The 18,192-nt window shown below is 42.8% G+C and overlaps 1 protein-coding gene across 1 annotated transcript in view; it reads right to left on the bottom strand.

Moving 5' to 3' along the window:
- Positions 1 to 18,192, bottom strand: part of CACNA1C (calcium voltage-gated channel subunit alpha1 C) — a 521,583-nt gene that overhangs the window by 42,423 nt on the left and 460,968 nt on the right. The window contains exon 30 of the mRNA XM_009278953.1: positions 9,240 to 9,323. Coding sequence (XP_009277228.1) covers positions 9,240 to 9,323 — 84 coding nt within the window. The remainder of the gene's footprint in view (positions 1 to 9,239; positions 9,324 to 18,192) is intronic.

Raw genomic sequence — 18,192 nt, 5'->3', positions numbered from 1 at the left:
GTGTTCCTGCTATTAGCTATTATTGTTACTGTAACAATAATCTACGGTCAAATAAGAAATCAGGACTCCTTCCCTAAAAGCCTTAAAACCCAACGAGGTTTTGGGTATGTGAAAGCCTGCAGTAATTAAAAGTGTGATCCACTCCTCAGTGCAGTCAATGAAACACTGTGCCGCACCATTTTAAAGAGAGCTCTAAACATTTTCACTCAGAAGGACTCCAGACAGGTTTGTGCATCAAGTCTTACAGCTATAGGGCTATCTAACTTTCTTTTTACTGTTTTTACAATTAGCTTTTAAGAATCTAACTTTCTTTTTACTGTTTTTACAATTAGCTTTTAAGAATCTAACTTTCTTTTTACTGTTTTTACAATTAGCTTTTAAGAATCTAACTTTCTTTTTACTGTTTTTACAATTAGCTTTTAAGAATCTAACTTTCTTTTTACTGCTTTTACAATTAGCTTTTAAGAATTTGTTCATCTGGATTCTTTATCTTCAGTTTCTCATATTTTAATTGACTAGTATGTGTGTGGTTATATTTATCCAGTACGGCAAATTTATTTTTATGCTGCTCTTAAATCTCCCCTGCATTAAAATACGTTCTGATTATTCCATGCACCTGGAATAATGTCAGAAGCCAAGTACAACAAGTAGTTTTGTGGAAATCACAATATTGAGGTATTTCCTCAAAAATGGGTACTATGGAGAGTCTTTCAAAGTAGTTTTCCCCATGGAAACTACATGTTTTCTTCTTATGGTGCTAATATTGCTAGTCATCAGTAACAGCTCTACTCGGGTAAACTCAGGAAAGAGTAATTTGCATTTACTATCCCCTTTTCTGCAAAAAATGCGTACTTTCTTTTTGTGTTTGCCTGTATTTCTTACAGACTTCCTTATAGAAAAAGTTGTGCAGTTACCAAAATCACCTCTTTGAAAGGGCAAATCATATTATGAACTCTGAAAATGCACTCAGAATACCAACATTTTTAAGCCAAAAGAGAAAAAAAAGAGGCCCCATCTTCATGACAAAAATATGCATAAATAGAAACAAAATAACCCTGTTCAAACATGGTTGTAGTCAGATAGTCTTTATCATACTTCTTTCTCACCAACACAGGGTCAAAAACATGCACTAGAATTGTTGATTAAGCATGGGAGGTGATCAAATTCAAATCGATCTAAGCCTAATTTGAGGAAGAGTTGAAGGCAGCTCTCCTGAGGTTCATCAAAGGCAAAATAAAGCACTTGTTTATTAGCATTTGCCGCTGCTACAGCTCACAACCATGCTTCAACGTGGCTTCCTACATACAGAAGTTGGGGCCACCGTGGTGTGTTACCCGGATTATTCCAGCGATAAAAACACCACTAGATATTAAAAAAAGCAAACTAAATCCACCCCCACATCAATTTTATCAGTAGTTTTTCCAAAAAGAAAACAAGTCATATATACATACATATACACGCACACAGGGATAGCTCAGGACTACATATAACTTCTAGGATGGCAGCAGTAAGGGTATGACAACACAAGATGTCAAAAGAAGCCACTGTGCTTCTCCAGCCCTTTGCTACGTAATTTGGAGGCCTCTGCTACCCAGACGGCATTTGAGAAAGAGAGAGAGAGAAGGAGAGAGGGAGGGAGATGTTTTCTGCCTCTTCCAGAAGGTTTGGGTAAATGAACTTGCAAGTTCTAGGAATTGCAAAGATTTGTGCCCAGTGGCAGCTGACGGCCAAAATCTGAGCAGCAAAGGGCATGGAAGCGGAGAGAAACAGACAGGCAGAGACAGAAAGACAGACAGACAGACGCAGCAACAGAGATGAATGCCAGTCCCAACTGAGGTGCAGGCTAGATGTATGTCGTCCTTCCACCGATCCTTACTCCCATTGCGGTGGGGTGTGTGTATAGGACTGTGTTGCAGGGGCCGACCGCTCCAGTCCTTGCACAGGCGAAATGCCCTGGGGCAGTTCTGCCTGAATAAGGACTGCAGGATTTAAGCCACTGGTTCTCTGCCTTCAGACACATCGATTGAGGGTGAAAATGAACTTGTGAGGTTTAGTGTGGCTGGAGACGAGGGAGAGGAAAGCAAGGGAGAAAAGGAAGAAAGGCGGGGGGTGGGTTAAAAGGGAGAAGTGCAGAAGGTGAGAGGGAGACTTGAGTATAAGCTGTCAGATATTCCAAAGAATGGGAGCAGGAGCCCATGACAAATCATATGAAGCCTCTTGACACCAAAAGCAAGATGACTGTAAGGCCCCATGCGCCTGGTTTAAGCTTGAGCTGCTTTACTTCAGAAATAAAAAAGGCTAAAGGAGAAGTCACCGCACAGGTCTCCAAGTATTCTTGGGAGCTGAATGCTTTGGTATCTCTCTGGCCTCACTGCACCAGTACTCAGGAATCAACCAAGCTGCAACCCTCTGCTGACCAAATTCCTACCAGAATTTGGAAAACTTTTCAGAAGTGCAAGACATAAAGTACTCAGCTCTCCTGAATATCTGATAGACAAACGGCAAACCGCTACCCAGCAGGCCTGGGCACAGCAGACCTGACCAATGTTTTCTAGGGGTAGGAATACAGCAAGATGGGTTTTGGGTTTCTCCAACCTTCTTCACAGGGGTGCTACTTCCTGAAGCACCCAGGTCCTATGCCTCCCAGATGCCACCATGGATCAGATCACACACAACATTGTACATTCCTGTTTTCTTCTCCTGCCACCTCTCCCATTAAAAAAACACCCTTTCCATCAACCCTCAGACCAGTCACAATGCTCACTCTTAGAAAAACATGTACTGCTACAACAGGAGGGCAACTTACGCAGGGAAATATTCCATTATTTCACAACAGCCCGCAAGTCACCTATTCCCTATCTCTGATAGTTCTCATCTCGTATCCATGCACACCCCCCTGGCTCATCACATCTGCTGTATCGCATTGCGTACCTGTCACAGGTACCTTCTCCTCCTCCTCTGTACCTCCTGCAGTGTTCACAGACACACTCAGACACGCAAGTATGGTCACTGAGTAGAACAAGCGGGATGGATACTAGTCCAGATGGTTTTGCTCAGTCATCCTCATGCACTCCCAGGCACAGGTGACGAACACAGAGGTACCTGCACATGCAGACACGCTCAGAGGCACCGGCAGAAGCCCACGGCGACAGGCTCACAGGTAGGCACAAACCCTCCCTCCCCAACATCCTTTCAAGACAGACAGACAGAATCAAACACACAACATCCCCGCTGCACCTACGCCAATGCTCTGTAGACACACATGCTCCCACCTGAACATGCCTCCGTAAGTCTCTCACATCTGCATGCTGTGAACTGCCCACTGCAGCTGGATGGGCCAACCTCTCGGCAGGCCACGGGGACTCATCCAGCTCAGTGGGCACTGCTATGAGCATCGCTTTGGTGGCAAACAAAGACTCAGCCACAGCGAATCTTTGGTCTGACACCGGCAGGGGAAAAGGTGAAGGAAAAAGGACCCTTTCTCAGTGACTCAGGGTCTGGCTGTTTTTCTTTCATCACTTTGGGCACCATAGCACAGGGCACAAATCAAACTTGATTTCCCCCTTTGATACAGCACAACAAATAGAAATGAGCAACTTTCTTTGCCTGGAGGAGGGGACAGCAGGCAGGCAGGCAGGCAGCTTCACAGCACTCAACTCCAGGCTGTGTCTGCTGATGTGGAAAGGAAGGAAATGCAAGCCTGTGCCTGGGGCTACTTCTGGGATGACATATTGCAAATTTCTTGGCTTTTATTCAACTCCTATAACATTTTCTTTCCTATTATTATTATAATAGATAGTAATAATTTTTACCACCTTAATGTTTTCTTCTAAGGAACTTGACGTGTTTTGTAAACACTAATGACAATGCTTTCTTAACATAGGGAATAATAACAAAATCCAATTTACTGATGGGGAGACTGAGGTATAGGGATCTAGTCAAAGTCCAAGGAATACAACCCACAGGCCCTACCTCCCAGGCCCCATATATTACACCATCTCTCATCGTATTCCCCAAAAGTCATTCTTGGTCTTAGCACTTAAAGAGAGTTGACACATGGTAGATGTGGTCTCCGCCTTGGAAATTCTTTTTTTTTAATAGCAGATTAAAACATCCTCCCCTCTGTCTTTAGTTACTTTAAGAAGTGGCTTAAGAGTGGCCCCAAATAGAATCACTGAATATTTCCAGAAAATTTTGAAGAAATCTTGATTTTGTGGCTAGGAAGTTACTTGCGTAACACTGAGAAGCAAAGCTCTGAAAACGCAGCTTGAAAGTAAGGCAATTTAAAAGTGAATTTGGCAGAAAGTGTGCCACTCTGAAGTTTTCAAACCCACCAGATTTTAACCTGTCCTGTGCCCTTTGCACTTACTCAGTTGTGTGAGATGCATCTCCATGTGTCTGTGGAGCTGGTTGGGGGGACTTGGGAGATGTTCCCAAGTTGCAGTAAGCAAGTGGGCCTAACGTGATGCAATTGGACTTATCACTTGACACATCTCCACACCATGGAGGTGTTTGAAGTGGAGGCTTCCTAAACGCCTCAGAAATACTGAAGGCAACCTGGGGGCCTACCTCACGAGTACATGCCTTCTCACTATTTTCAAATGCACAGCCATGCTAACAAAAATATGCTGAGCTTGACATGCAAGTGTACACTCACCCACAGGCATGCAGATGAACATGCCTGCATACAGGAAACTCTCAGATATAAACACCCACCCGTAAGCAGATCAAACTTGCACAGTAAGATAGCCACATTGGCTCAGAAAATGGGTTCATAGACTCAGTTACATACACAACAACCCATGTGTCTCCATTAACAACCATTCGCAACACAAATACGTATGAAATACGTATGCTTGCATACACACTCTCTTCCCCCCCAGATTCGTGTCTGTACATTCTCCCATGGATTTGTAGCCCATACACAGGCACCCAAACACATTCAGGAACATATACTATGACCAATGGGGTGCACACACAAGACCCACCCATGCACACTCACATATATCTTAATGAAGGTTTTGGTCTGGGAAATTCCTTTTCAAGAAGCAAAAATAATTGTCAAAAGGAAAAAACAGAGCATGGGGAACTGCACAAATAGATGCAAGCGCATACCTACATGTATACTGTGGATCTTGTCAATCAGGGTTCCCACCACAACTACAGCTATCGCAGCTCAGCACGTGCTGGGTATGCTTCCCCTGAGTGCAAACGTCTGGCGAACCTCACAGAGATTTCAGGCTTACATCTCTATGGCCACACGTCAAACTGACCTGTTCCAGGTTTCTCCATCTTCCTTAACTGACCACAGTGAAAACTGTCCCTTAGCTCCAAGAGCAGCACCTTCCTAGACCCTACCACAAACATTCTTCAGCTTCTAAGGAGTTGGGCAGAAACATCTTACCTGCACCTGACCAGGCTAAACATCTCCAATTAGTGGAGTTTATTGGTGTTTTAGGGTTTATTTTTTCTTTCTTTTTCAGACTCCAGGTCTCTCGGAACAAGACAAGACAGTGTACAGAAACACAAGGCTGGGTTTGTTCAAACCCACAAACAGCAAGAAAGCAACAAGCTCCTGAGGAGAAGGGGAGAATTGTATCTGATAAACTGCCTCATACTGCTTGGGAAAGTGACAACTGTCTGTCCAAGACGGGCTGCTACTTCCAAAGCCCATCTGCTACAGATGTAACATATCAAGAGCTGCTAGCAGGAAGGGAATCCGACAGGACAAACCAACATACAAAACATTCTCTTACTCAATAAGGGTTATAAGTGCAATGGGATTTCAGAACATTTCAGAACAAACTCCATCCATAGCTGCTGCTCATTTATGAGTGCATCAAAAGATTGTGCAAGTTTTTAGTAACAAACATTAGAAACTAGTAGCAAAGGACTTGCCTAGATAAAAAGAGAAGATTTAAACATGCCAGGTAACAAAAAGACGTGTGCAGAAATCTGTAAAAACTGTATAGAAGGAAACGATTCTTTAGAGGAAACAGAGGGACCATCATGAAATGCTGTTCATAACCCTAACTAAAGGAGTCAGGGCCGATCCTGCTGCCTCCTCAACTAAGACAGGTGATGGCTGTTTGGACAGAGGCACATCCTCAGTTTTCATAGACTTCTGTGACCAAAAACTGGATTCTGGGCCTTGGCTGACATGAACTTGAATTTAGACAGGGAATGGAAAAGAGAGGGAGCCTTGTCAGCGGTAATTAAACACACCGGTATGGATAGCCCTGGAGACTGAAGATCTGAACACAGCACAATTAGCAGCAGTGTGACCTTCTTGACAACGTGCTGAGAATGAATGCAATTTATCCTGCTTAAATTTAGCTTCTGAGAGCTGGGTGTCTAGACAAACCTAAGAATCCTAGACACTCTCCAGTCACTGGATGGGCACCTCCAAAGAGCAATTCATTTCCCCTGTCATAGACATGTACAGGGAGGCACCAGTTGGCCTGGGGAGGTGTGTGTTTGTCTCCACTAACTCTAAGAGGAAGCCTGGGTGACTATCTGTCTTCCTCTCAGATAACTAAAGTTTAATGAGATGTACATCAAAGCGTCTTAAACCATGACGTAAAAAGTTCTTTAATTTACAGGAAATTACTGTGAATTTCTTCAAAAGGATCCATTAGATTTTCCCTCCAGTAAGGGTTTCTGACTATGATGGACCTCCATTTATTTATCAAAGCACAAGGATTTCCCTCCTTTCTGCTTGGAAGACTTTTGTACGGATTCAAATACATCAGTCACGAAAGTCTTGTTGATGTTTAGCATAATTCATCTCCAGTTAACTGTACTTATTTCCTCAGTTACCATGTACAGTTCTGCCTCTATGGATAAGAATTGAACTCTTCCATGATCTCAAGGCTATTGCCAGGTTCCCCATTTAGTTTTCTTGTGAAAAGTATGGCATAAAAAAGGTTTTAATTTCATTCTTTAAAATTAACAACTTCAGCCTGCTGGTCATTGTAACTTCCCTCTACAAAGTCAGCCCAACTCTAATATCTCTTTAGTAAAAGAATAACCAAAATTGTTTACAACATTCTGGGGGAAATGTTGCAAGCAATTTTTTGTGTCCAGAAAGTAGGACGTTTAAGAGATGTAAAATAAAAATTCATTTTCAATTAGGAACTATTTTCTATTCTCTCAAAAGACAAAGAAAATAGACTAGTGTCAAATAAAGTATTTCATTTATTCTAAATCAAAATATTACGACTTGGATAAATGTCCCTGTTTCAGAATTAAAAAACAATGAAGTTGAACAGAAATTAAACTAGAACCAAGGTATGAAAACATTTTGTTTGGAAAGTTCAAATTAAGGCATTTTGATTTCTTCAAAATGTTGCCTACATTTTTTCCTAAACACAGCACTGAGTGAAAACTATGCTGTCACTTTTCTGCTTACAATGGATTGCCTCTACAGTACACAACAATTCCAAGCTGGAATGTTTATTCAACAGCCACATCATTTTGCAAATTCATGATTGATTTGCTCTTCATTAACGTATTTACAGCAATTTTCTTTCAATCTTTCTATTTTCCTGGCCTCACTAAGCTGGATTTTGCAGTGCAATTTTTGTCCATGCTCATAAACCCAGTGGGTCCTTTGTAATCTTTCTTTTGGGAATCTGTGTGCTTCCTGCCTGTCCTTTGTCTATTTATCCTGTAATTCTATATCCATCCACCTCCAAAAAAAGAGAGGAAAAAGTTTCCCTGATGTGATTTATTCCTTGAACACCAGCTGCTCATTTCAGTCTCCATGGCTCATTCAGTCCTTCACCTGTCTGCTGAGATGGGCACCAGTGGGGCCAATCAGTGTCAATTGTGCTGGTGGAATTTGTGAGATGGAGCAAACCAGGCTGCAAACCCAAAAACCTGGGTTGAAACTCTGGCACTTTGTTTTTCTTTGGGCTTCCTGTTTTGTTTTAATTTTATCTACCTTTTTTCAAATTAGAAACTGACCATTAGGAGCAGGTTCCTCTAAACAGAGATGATTTGGTCTCTATTTCTTTTGGAGGAAGCCTGGGTGAGGAGGCACAGGAAGGATTCCTGGTTTGGTTCCCGCAGTTCCACCTCGAAAGAACTGACCTTTAGATCTCTGTGGGGTGGAGAGTATTGAACTGCCATGGGAAGCACAGCATAACACTGGGTAGACCAAAGTGCTGGCCTGGGACTATTCTAGCAGCTTCCCATGGAACAAATAGCTTTTTCATTTACACTCCACGTTTCCCATCACTTTTCCTGCTATACAGTTTAATTCATGCCAGGTGGATTATGAAGGGAAGAAAATGATGCAACAGTCAAAAAGTCCTTTAAGTCGTTCCAAAAATTAAAAGAGAATAAAAAGAAAACAAAACAAACAAACAAAAAAAGAGAGAGCTTCAAAACTAAACAAAAATCTCTGAAAACAAACTCAAAAGAAAGGAGGAAGGGGTAGGAAAAAAAAAAAGAACCCGGGAAAGACAAATGAATGTTAGAGCAGGCACGATCATGGACAGACGCCAGCTACTTACGTTCACCTCGGTGATTGCTATATCAACAATGCTACCCACAACAATCAAGGCGTCAAATGTATTCCATGCATCACAGAAATAGTGCTGCATGTGGCAGGGAAGCCAAGGAAAGAGAAAGAGAGAGAAAGGAAGATAAAGAAAGAATGAGAGAGAGAGAGAGAGAGAGAGAGAGAAGGGAGAGAGAGAGGGAAAGGGAGAAAAGAGGGAAAAAAGTAAAAAGTAAAATAAAATAAAATAAAAAACAAAACAAAACAAAAAAAGCATGAAAGAGGGAGAGAAGAGGAAAAAAATAAGAAAAGAAAGAGGTTACGTGGGCATATTAAATAGTCTCTTACCACTCTACAGTATTGGTTGCTCAAACCTCTGTAACGTTTCACATGATGGAGGGTATCAACAAAAGCCTGGTTAGTCAGAAAGTTACACTCAAGCATGTCTACCTTTTGGAGGGAAAAAAAAGCACACACACCCCAAACTCTGTGCGCTTTCACCAGTCACAGCCTTGGGGCGAGCTATGACAAGTGAAAAAGAAGGAGGCATTTCCCCCCCTCCTTTTTTTTTCCCTGGGAGAAGGAGAAGGACGACGGCAAGTTCAAGAAAAGCATGACTAGAGGGAAAAAAACCAGAGAAAAAAAAAAAGAGAGAAAGAAAGAGAGAAAGAGAGAAGGAACAGCAGAGGAGGAGGAGGTGGTGGTATCCTGGGGAGGGTAGAGTAATACTCACATTAGTTTCACTGAGAATGACGTCTATAATGCTGCCAATTACGATGAGGAAGTCAAAAACATTCCAAGGATCACTAAAGTAACCCTACATAAGGAAGGGGCAGGCAGGATGGGGATTAAAAAGGAATGTTAGACAGACAAAAACAGTTCAAAATTACCATTAGAATTACTGCCCTGATACCTCAAGGGGTTTTGCTCTTAAGCCTACTTGTTGCATCTGAAGCTGTAGCCTAGTCCTGGGATCCCTGACTTATGTGAGCAGCCCCTATCCAGCTAATGTGATCCTAGGGCAGCCACCCTTCCCCTCCGACTCTGGGACGGGGGGCGAATGGAAGCCACAAAGAGTGCTTTGAGCATGGCTGCTCACAGGAGTAAGGCTTGCAGGACCAGCTCCTCCAGACATCTCCGATTCCTAGCAACACAGCACCCTTCCCCATTTGGCTTAGATTTGGCTGGGGGAAGAGTACAGGAATGGTGTCATACGGTTCTCTCAAAAAATGGCTCCCCTTCTGCCAGCATGAATATCAATCCACCAGTCCATGTTCCAGATATAACGCTCTGTGCCGGCGCTGGGAACGGCCGGCTGCCGCGTCACGATGGAGCAGAGGGCACAGTCGAGCTGGGGATGTGCTATTTAAACCTCACTGGTTGTCACCTTTATCTTTACCCAGCCACAATCAGTATTACAAGAGTGACTAGCCTAACAGTTTCCATTACTAATGCTTTAGCTCCTGTCTTAAAACTACAGAGCAGGACTGGTATTTTTGTTACTCTGAAAGCACTTCTGTACCACAAAATGAAGGTGTGAACGTAGCATGTGCTGGCGCATCCCACCAGGAAGGGGTAAGACCAAGAGCAAAGTTGGCTTTAGCATGTGCTCAGAGTGAGACCTGTTGCTCAGTCATGCTAAAGATAGTGCCACAGCATCACTGCAACATCAGCTGTCTTGGACAAGCTATGGCACATCCGCTAACATGTGCTAAACCCATACCTTCACTTTGCTGTGCAGAATTACTTCGGTAGCTATCTCAAACATCCTATTGTCCTAAGCAGGGCTCAGGAGATGCTAATCAGCACTGCTTGCCGTCCCCATCCTGCATGATTTTTGGCTGGATGGGCCATAAGGATACAGGACCCTTTTGGAAAAGGTCCTGTTCAGCCCAGGAGGTGAGCTTCTGTATGGAAACTTCCTGTCCAAGTCAATGTCACGAGCAAAGAAAACTTATCGTGGCTCACTGAGCACCTGTGCCAACCTCTTCCCCTTGTTCTGCAGTCTTAAAAGGAGGCAAACAAACAAAATCCTCTGTACTCCTTTTATGTGTTTGGTTTTGTGAGCATGGGCTAATCTGACCTCCCTGTTCCCAGCTGCAGCATGTCTCCAGTGAGACTGAACCCAAGTTGCACTGCGACTGCTATTCTTAGCCAGAGAGTCAGGTCATGGGTAAAGTGTGAGTCTGTGTTCCCAGGCAGCATTGCAGAAAGCAAAAAGGAGAAAAGAAAAAAAAAATTAAAAAATCCCAGCACTGGCACTGCACAAGCCAGCCTTGGGAACCTGAAATTACTGTGGGTCAATCATCACATGGAGCAGGCACTGGCAAAAGTGTCTTTCTAAACGCTGAAACACTGCCTCCAGGATGCTTTGAGACTCACAGTTATAAACTGCATTATGTTTGGGGCAGGAAAAATGAAAAGAAAAAAAAAAAAAGAAACAGAGAAAGCCACTGCCCAGCTGGTTCCACACCAGTGAAGGGAGCTGGTAGGGTGGACTTTGAAATCTTCTCCTCAAAACCAGAAACCACCCCCCTTTAGTCTGCAGCCTGAAATAGGCAACTCTTAGCAGATCTACTCTGGGAGGAGTAATCATCCCATGGCTACACATTACTATGCAATTAGCTACAACAGGGAGGAAGGAAACAGGAGCAAAAGCAAATTCAGAGAGTATTATTATTCAGCGTCCAGCCTAGAAAATACACAACAAATATTAGAATGAATTCAGCGGTGATGTCCAGCATCGTTAGCAACCAGATGGACCTGGAATAAAACTGTAATTAGACTTCACCAAGAGGAAGGGGAGGGAGAGAACAGCAGATTAAATTGTAGAGGCAAACGCATTTTGAATAAATAAAGGACAGACACAGATCATACAGAGTTGCAAAAAGTGCCTTTGCAGCCTGATGTGACCTTGGCAAAGAGTACACTTGCAGGATCAAAGAGAACGGAGTAGAAGACAACAGACCCAATCCTCCTGCCCCTGTTCATGTGCACAGTCCTGCTGAAGGCAACGGCACTGCTCACATGCCAAATGAATACATGCATTCAATAGCATGGCTATCTTCCATTTCCTTCTCAAATTGCATAGTTTAGGAACTATTAAGGATTTCAGCAGGAACCCAAACAACTCCAAAAAACCGGAGTTTGCTTTTGGGCAGCTGCAAGGGTGAAGATCCAAAACAGGTTGTTCAGGTTTTGCCCATGAAAATGATGACTATTTTTAAATCTGTGGTGATGGATAGGTGGTTATGTTTACTACGATTGGCACCATACTGCAAGAATGTTTTTGGTGTAACCAAATTCACAATTTCACAATTTCTTTTTACTGAGCAACTCCAGACATAGAGCCTAATAGCCATTGCTGCTGGTAAAACAGCATTTGCTGTTGGTACAAAACCCAGGTGACGAACAGCCTCAAATCCTGTCCTCAGATGACCACTGAAGCCAGTGAATTAAATTTTGCTCCCAGTTGCAGTGGAAGCAATGACACTGCACTGACACAGTTGGCACATACCAGGAGAGACTCAGGCGTGGAAAGAAAAGGTCCCTTTTTCATTGCTATCACAAATAGCTGCTTTGGACCTTTGTGACACCACAGCATATCTGGAGTCACTCTGCTAACATCTGTGGAGTTGCTCCAGATTTACACTGTGAGCTTTTTCTCCTGGAATGCTCTGCTGAGTCTCATCAGCCAGCTCCTTGCTTGAAAGTCATGGGCTAGTCTGCTCTGGGAGCACAGAAAGAGCATTACCGTGGTATGTTATTGTGTGGCTGTAAGGTGGACTCAGAGAGCTCTTCTCTTCCTCCTGTACCTCTTAGATGAGTGATAGAGAGGAACCATGGATATGAATGCAGTTTTACTCAACCCCACATCCAATATGCCAATGTTAAATTAAGGAAACACATGAATTTAAAACCTTCCTTTCCTCCTCACCTGCTCCCTCTGTGTTTCAAACAGAAGTGTGAAAAATAGGAAATTATCCACAGTAAGAGAGCTCAAAGAAAACAGAGAACATAGACACTTCATTTGTGTGCAAGGTAGTGGAATCCTTCCTTAAAAAGCCACCTTCTTAGAGACATTTACCTACAAACGGCCATGTGGTTACTTAGCTTTGGATCAGACCTCATTATCTTGTCAGGAGTTATGAGTACATATCCAGAGTGACCTACACCCCTTGGGGACTTGTCTCTTGCAACCTCAAAGTACCTCTTCAAGCCACATTCCTCACTGGAGTGTACCAGGGTGGCTCATGAAAGACAAGCTGAATGAAGGAAGAGCTTTCACTCTAATAAAAAGGTTGTATTTCCAAACTATTTTTCCCACCAGAAAGTTCTGTATGCTTTTCCCAAGGGGCTGGAGGTCTGACTGGAAATGAATTGATGGCACTGTTTGTTTTTGCAGTACAGGAATTTAGAGTGTAATACCATATTTTACCCTTAAGACGCTTGACCCTGATTTAGCTGTATAATTACATGTCACATAATGGCAGCATCAGGGGCTTACTGGGGAATGGTAGTCACCCTCTCTTGTGGGATGTCTTTGGAGATCCATGAAGCTTTTAGGGAGAAAGGAGGACAGAAAGAGACCAGGAGGATTGGACTGAATATTCAGGAAGTATGAAATAGCCCCACCATTAAAGCACGTTTTTTCCCCATTTTTGTTATTTCCCCAAAGGTAGCAAAGGATAGTGTATCATCACATGATCAATAAGTTAATGAAAGGCTGAGCGTAAATATGCAGTAGCTGACTGGAATGGAATCTCATCTGTGTGTGGGGAGCAGACATTGTAGCATTTCAGAATGAGTATGCCAATCAGTTTCAGGTTTCCTAGTTGCTGAGATTAGCTATCAAAGAAGCTGGGGTTTGTTTTGGTACTCATAGAGCCATTGAAATCTGTGGAGACCATTTCTTTTACTTTTTGTGAATATGAGGCCCTAAATGCTCAATCTAAGAAGCCTTATTAACAGCAGGGAAAATTGCCCACTGAAGTCTATCTGAAGGTCTGAACTCAGAGTCACCTGGGGCCCATAATAAGCACGTGTGGTGGTCAGAGAGCTATGCATCTATACTGAAGCACAGAAATCCTCAGGGGAAGGGTGCTGTTGAGTCATGGTACCAGCTGGGTTTTGAGCATCCAGCCCTGCGGGAGCTGCAGGATCACTTGTGTGTTAGTCGATATGCAGTTATTTATCTGCTTAGTCCCAGGTTTTCATTTCCATCTCTTAATGAGGTGTCTGGCAAAAATTAAACCCCCCCTCTAAGAGAAAAGGCTCTAAAGATGAAAAGGACAGCAAGGGTCAAGGCTATTCACTGGGTGGGATCTGAATGTAGGTCACATGGTCCCCAGTGGAAGAAGATGCTGCAATGTCACAGGAAAAAAAGGAAAGACATGCGTGCATGCATGTACGTATGTATGAATACAGAAATGAAACATCGAGGAGGAGAAACAAAGACATATAGATAACTACACAGCCTACAGGAGAACCTTGCTACCACTTATCTGAAATCAACCTGCATGTTAAAACAACAAAAAAGAACCATCAATCTTAATCAGCTAGAAAGAGTATATAGGAGGGAGAGAAAGGGGCTGATACCCTGATATTCAGTGTGATTTCTTAGCAAAAATTTCCTGCTGATTGTAAAGTGCACAAAGCGGACTTTGCTAGGCATTTGCAAAATGAGATGAACTGCTAGTTTGGCTGATGGTTGCTTAGTACGTGAATTCGTTTCTGAAAATGCTGCAGGCTATTTGGAGCTGTGAGAGTCAGTTCTCAGACTTCATTAAAAGAGGCTTTCCCTGAAAGTATTTTTGCAAAAGGGACAGTTTCATTGGAAAACAGTATCGAATCAAATGACATTTACACAGTACCGTGACTCTTGGCATACCTTCTCACAGCAGATCTGAGTGATTCGCATGTATCCTGAACAATCTTACAAAGCTACAATAGCTCCTGACACGAAACGGAGATTTGTGTCAGATGCAAATTCTGTTATGCTAAGACCATTGAGCCATAACAGCAATCAGGGAAATTAGCAGAACCTAATAGAGAAGGAATAAAGTGGAGGATGCAGCTGCTTAGAGCTCCTGACAGGCTGCAGGAAAACAGCATCTATTTGCATACTATCTATCAGCTCTCATCCATTGATGGATTAATTCTGAGCCACAGACTCCCTGCAGTTCACCCACCAGTCGCTGTAATGAGTCACTGCTGCAGGGAATTGCACAAGGCCCCCCTGTACTCCGTCAAATCTTCCCGCAGACAGGGAGTGAGGAGAGGAGCTTTTCAGCTCCCCAGACAATTCCAAAGGTCTGGTCAGTTCTGAAGAAGCCTCCTGCCTCTCTCTGCTTATTCCATAAGAAAACAAGACCAACTTGTAGACCAAGATAGGTGCTCAATAACTAACGTTTTCCTTTATCCCCTCTCACTGTTTCATGCGCTCTCTCACAATAAGGACGTTGGTGAAAGCAGACAGGTGTCCCTTGGGGTCTGAGGGCCTGCCTGGACATACTGGACACTCTGCTTGACAGAATCAGAGGAGTTGGAGGACTTGAATGGCTCTGTGATCTGGAAAAAGACCCCAACTGTTTATTTCTAGGTCACTGGTATAAAACTGGGGTAGCTTGTTACTGGTTAAAAGTGGCCACCTTCTAATTATTGTTTGAGAGCCTGCAGGTCCTAAAGCAAACTATGGGTCTCACCTGTGCTTCTAGTGGACCAATATCTCCACCACAGGAAAAAAAGAAAAAAACCCACTGCCTGAACGAAGGTACGCAAGCCACCATTTGACAAACTTAAACATTTATGGAGGCTGGAACTATATAATCTCTTGTGTCACAACAGACCCTTTTTTATGCTCTCCACACCTACTGATAATTGGCAATGTTGGGGGGACATGCCTAGAAAAGTCTTTATCATACCTGTTCTGTGAACTGCGAATTCCCATTTCCAGATCTTGCAACCCAGTTCATACCACCAGAATTGTATTTTCTAGACGGTCGCATGAGCCCCTCCATGCCCACCTACAGGGTGGTACAGTTATCTTACATCTCTCCGTATTTCATTTACTGTAAAGTGGCTAGTGGTACACGAGCACTCAGCCACGTGGAAGGCTTGAAGTGCAATGTTATGGTCCCAGGTCCTCCAAAGACTGTGAAAGAAGCATGGCAAAGGCAATATGGAAGCATTTATTATGGAAGCAACTCTTAGAGGTGGCAAAGATTGTATTTCAAGGTAACATGCTGAGAAGGCCTGAGGAAATAATAACAGTAAAACATGCTGAAACAGGATGATTCAACTAGCTCACCCTGATGTCATTTTTGACCTGGATTGCTCTTAGCTGCCTTTGAAGAAAGGGTGAGTAATGCCTCAGAACAGTAATGCCTAAGGCCTCCTTGATATAAATGCATGAAAATGGAGGCAGAGTAACAGAAAGCTCTCTTATAAATTCTGCTGTCCACCTAGAAAAATAAGATAAACATTCTTGACTTTCCTACAGGTATGTTGTGGCACAGTGATACCCTATGAGGAGTTGGGCCCTTTTCCTCATGAACAGTAATTACATTGCAATCATTTAACAATTACTGCCCCACAGTCAGAAACCAGACTTGTTCTCAGCAAAGAGAAACAAAATCAACACCAGTCTTATCGGAAAGACTGAAAAGTGAATGTGATGGCTTGCTATGTCTGAATAGATCATTTATCACAAAATGCATTCTGTGAGAATTTTGCTGTCAAATTCCATTAGGAAGAAGCTGTAAATGCTCAAAGACTTTGCAAGGTCTAGAAAAAGCAGGTCTTGATGAGAGCCAACAAATAACTCTTGAAGGCAATAAACCAAACCAACAACATGAAACAGTCCTATGAAAAGAACAAAAGGATGGGCTTTGCTGTTTAAGATAGTCTGTCTTCTAAAGTTGGACTGACATCCCAGCCCAGGGAAGAATGATTGAAAAGGAGTAAAACTCAACCTGTAGGAACAGAAGTGACATATCTTTCAGAGTGAAGAGCCACTTACTGTTGTGGGAAGACTGGACAGTGGCAAGTAATGAGTGAAGAAGCATTCTGAATACAGGGCTGGACTTGGAATAGCTTCCCTGTCTCTCTTATTTCTAGGTCACTGGTATAAAACTGGGGTAGCACCACGGGAAAAGGCTATGGACTGCTCTGACACGGTTGCTGCGTGGATAGTGGATACTCACTGGAAGAAAGGCACAATCTTCCAGAAACAGGCCGGTAGGTATGAGCAATAGGTTTTTGAATAGTTTATTTTTTTGTAAGTTATCTCTGTTTTCAGGAAAGGCTTGATTTTATATGGATTAGTTAATAAAATAATGCTTACTTTCATGTAATCCATCAATCGTAACTTTCCAGAAGAGGATGGTTACTCTCATTTTACACTTGGGGAAGCAGAAATGTAGAAAACTAAGGTTTCCAAGGTCCTACAAAAGCCAGATGCATGACAGAGAAGAGGAATCAACTGTCTTAGACCTCAACCAGGTGACCATTTGGCAGTGGAAATGTCATTTCCTGACATGATGAACAATCCTTAACAGGGGCTGTATCACAGTCTGTTGTCTGGTATCATTCTTACATGAAGAAAAGATTCACATCTGTGAGAACTTTTTACCCTTTAAAACAACCTCACATAAAGTGATAGAGGGCTGGGATTTTTCTTCTGAGAGTGAAAGCAAGTCACTTTTCCCTGGAACTGTTCCCTCTACATGCTGCTGCCGACGCTGTCGATGCGGTTGTGAATGAGACCCCAGTTCACCATCCCACTGGGCTTTTAACAATGTGTGAATAATTTTCTCTATTAAATAATTAAGTGTAATAGCTGATACAGTACTTCCCACACTGTTGCATTGTGCAGTCATATCATTATTTTTGATCATTTATAATGACATTAAAACCCCCAAGTGCCAGACTGAAAATAAATCTGTCACAATGTTGCAGCAATATGTAAATTCTCTCGGTACGTTTCCTGTGAAGGAAAAGGTCCTCTCTCATCGAAGCTCTTATACAGCTTCTTTAACAGTTTTTGCTGCCTGCCGAATTCTCCCTTGATCCTTCAGAAAGCTAGAGGATTGCACAGCTCTGGCTGATCAGTGTTAGAAATTTCACACATTCTATATAGTAATTGGAGGATCTATTTGTGTGCAGAAAATTGCTGGCCCAGTCCTCCAGGAAGGAGAACATCCTGCATTTAAACAAGAAATGTAATGTGGGAAGCAGCAGGACAAACAGCCTTTTTGTCTCTCACCAATTGCTTCCACCACAACATGAAAGGACAAGTTTTTTTGCACGAAGAGGGAAGTTTGTTCTGTATACTTATTTCATTTTTGGCCTCTTCTTTGGGGGCACTAACAAAGAAACCAGTTGGGACCAACTCTGCTGATGCCCTTCCTCAACATACATTTTCCACGAGGAAATGGGAAAGAGACCAGTATACTTCATACAGGATGTCAAGCAGTGTTCAGAAGGAAGACTTTGATGCTTCCTGACCCAGATTCCACTAGAGGTATGAGCTAGGATTTACTGTGAAATTCCATTTCTCATCATCTGTCTAGTTTCTTCTGTTACATTCACCTACCAAATGTTTTTCACACTGCATGACTTGTTTAGGTGGAGTCACGCCTATGCCATCTCAGAATATAAGCATATGCACAATAGAAAAACTTTAG

This window comes from Aptenodytes forsteri, unplaced genomic scaffold (genome assembly GCF_000699145.1).
Source record: "Aptenodytes forsteri isolate BGI_AS27 unplaced genomic scaffold, ASM69914v1 Scaffold241, whole genome shotgun sequence".
Lineage (NCBI taxonomy): Eukaryota > Metazoa > Chordata > Aves > Sphenisciformes > Spheniscidae > Aptenodytes > Aptenodytes forsteri.
The sequence above is the reverse complement of the archived record's forward strand: the minus strand, read 5'-3'. Positions and strand labels throughout refer to the sequence as shown.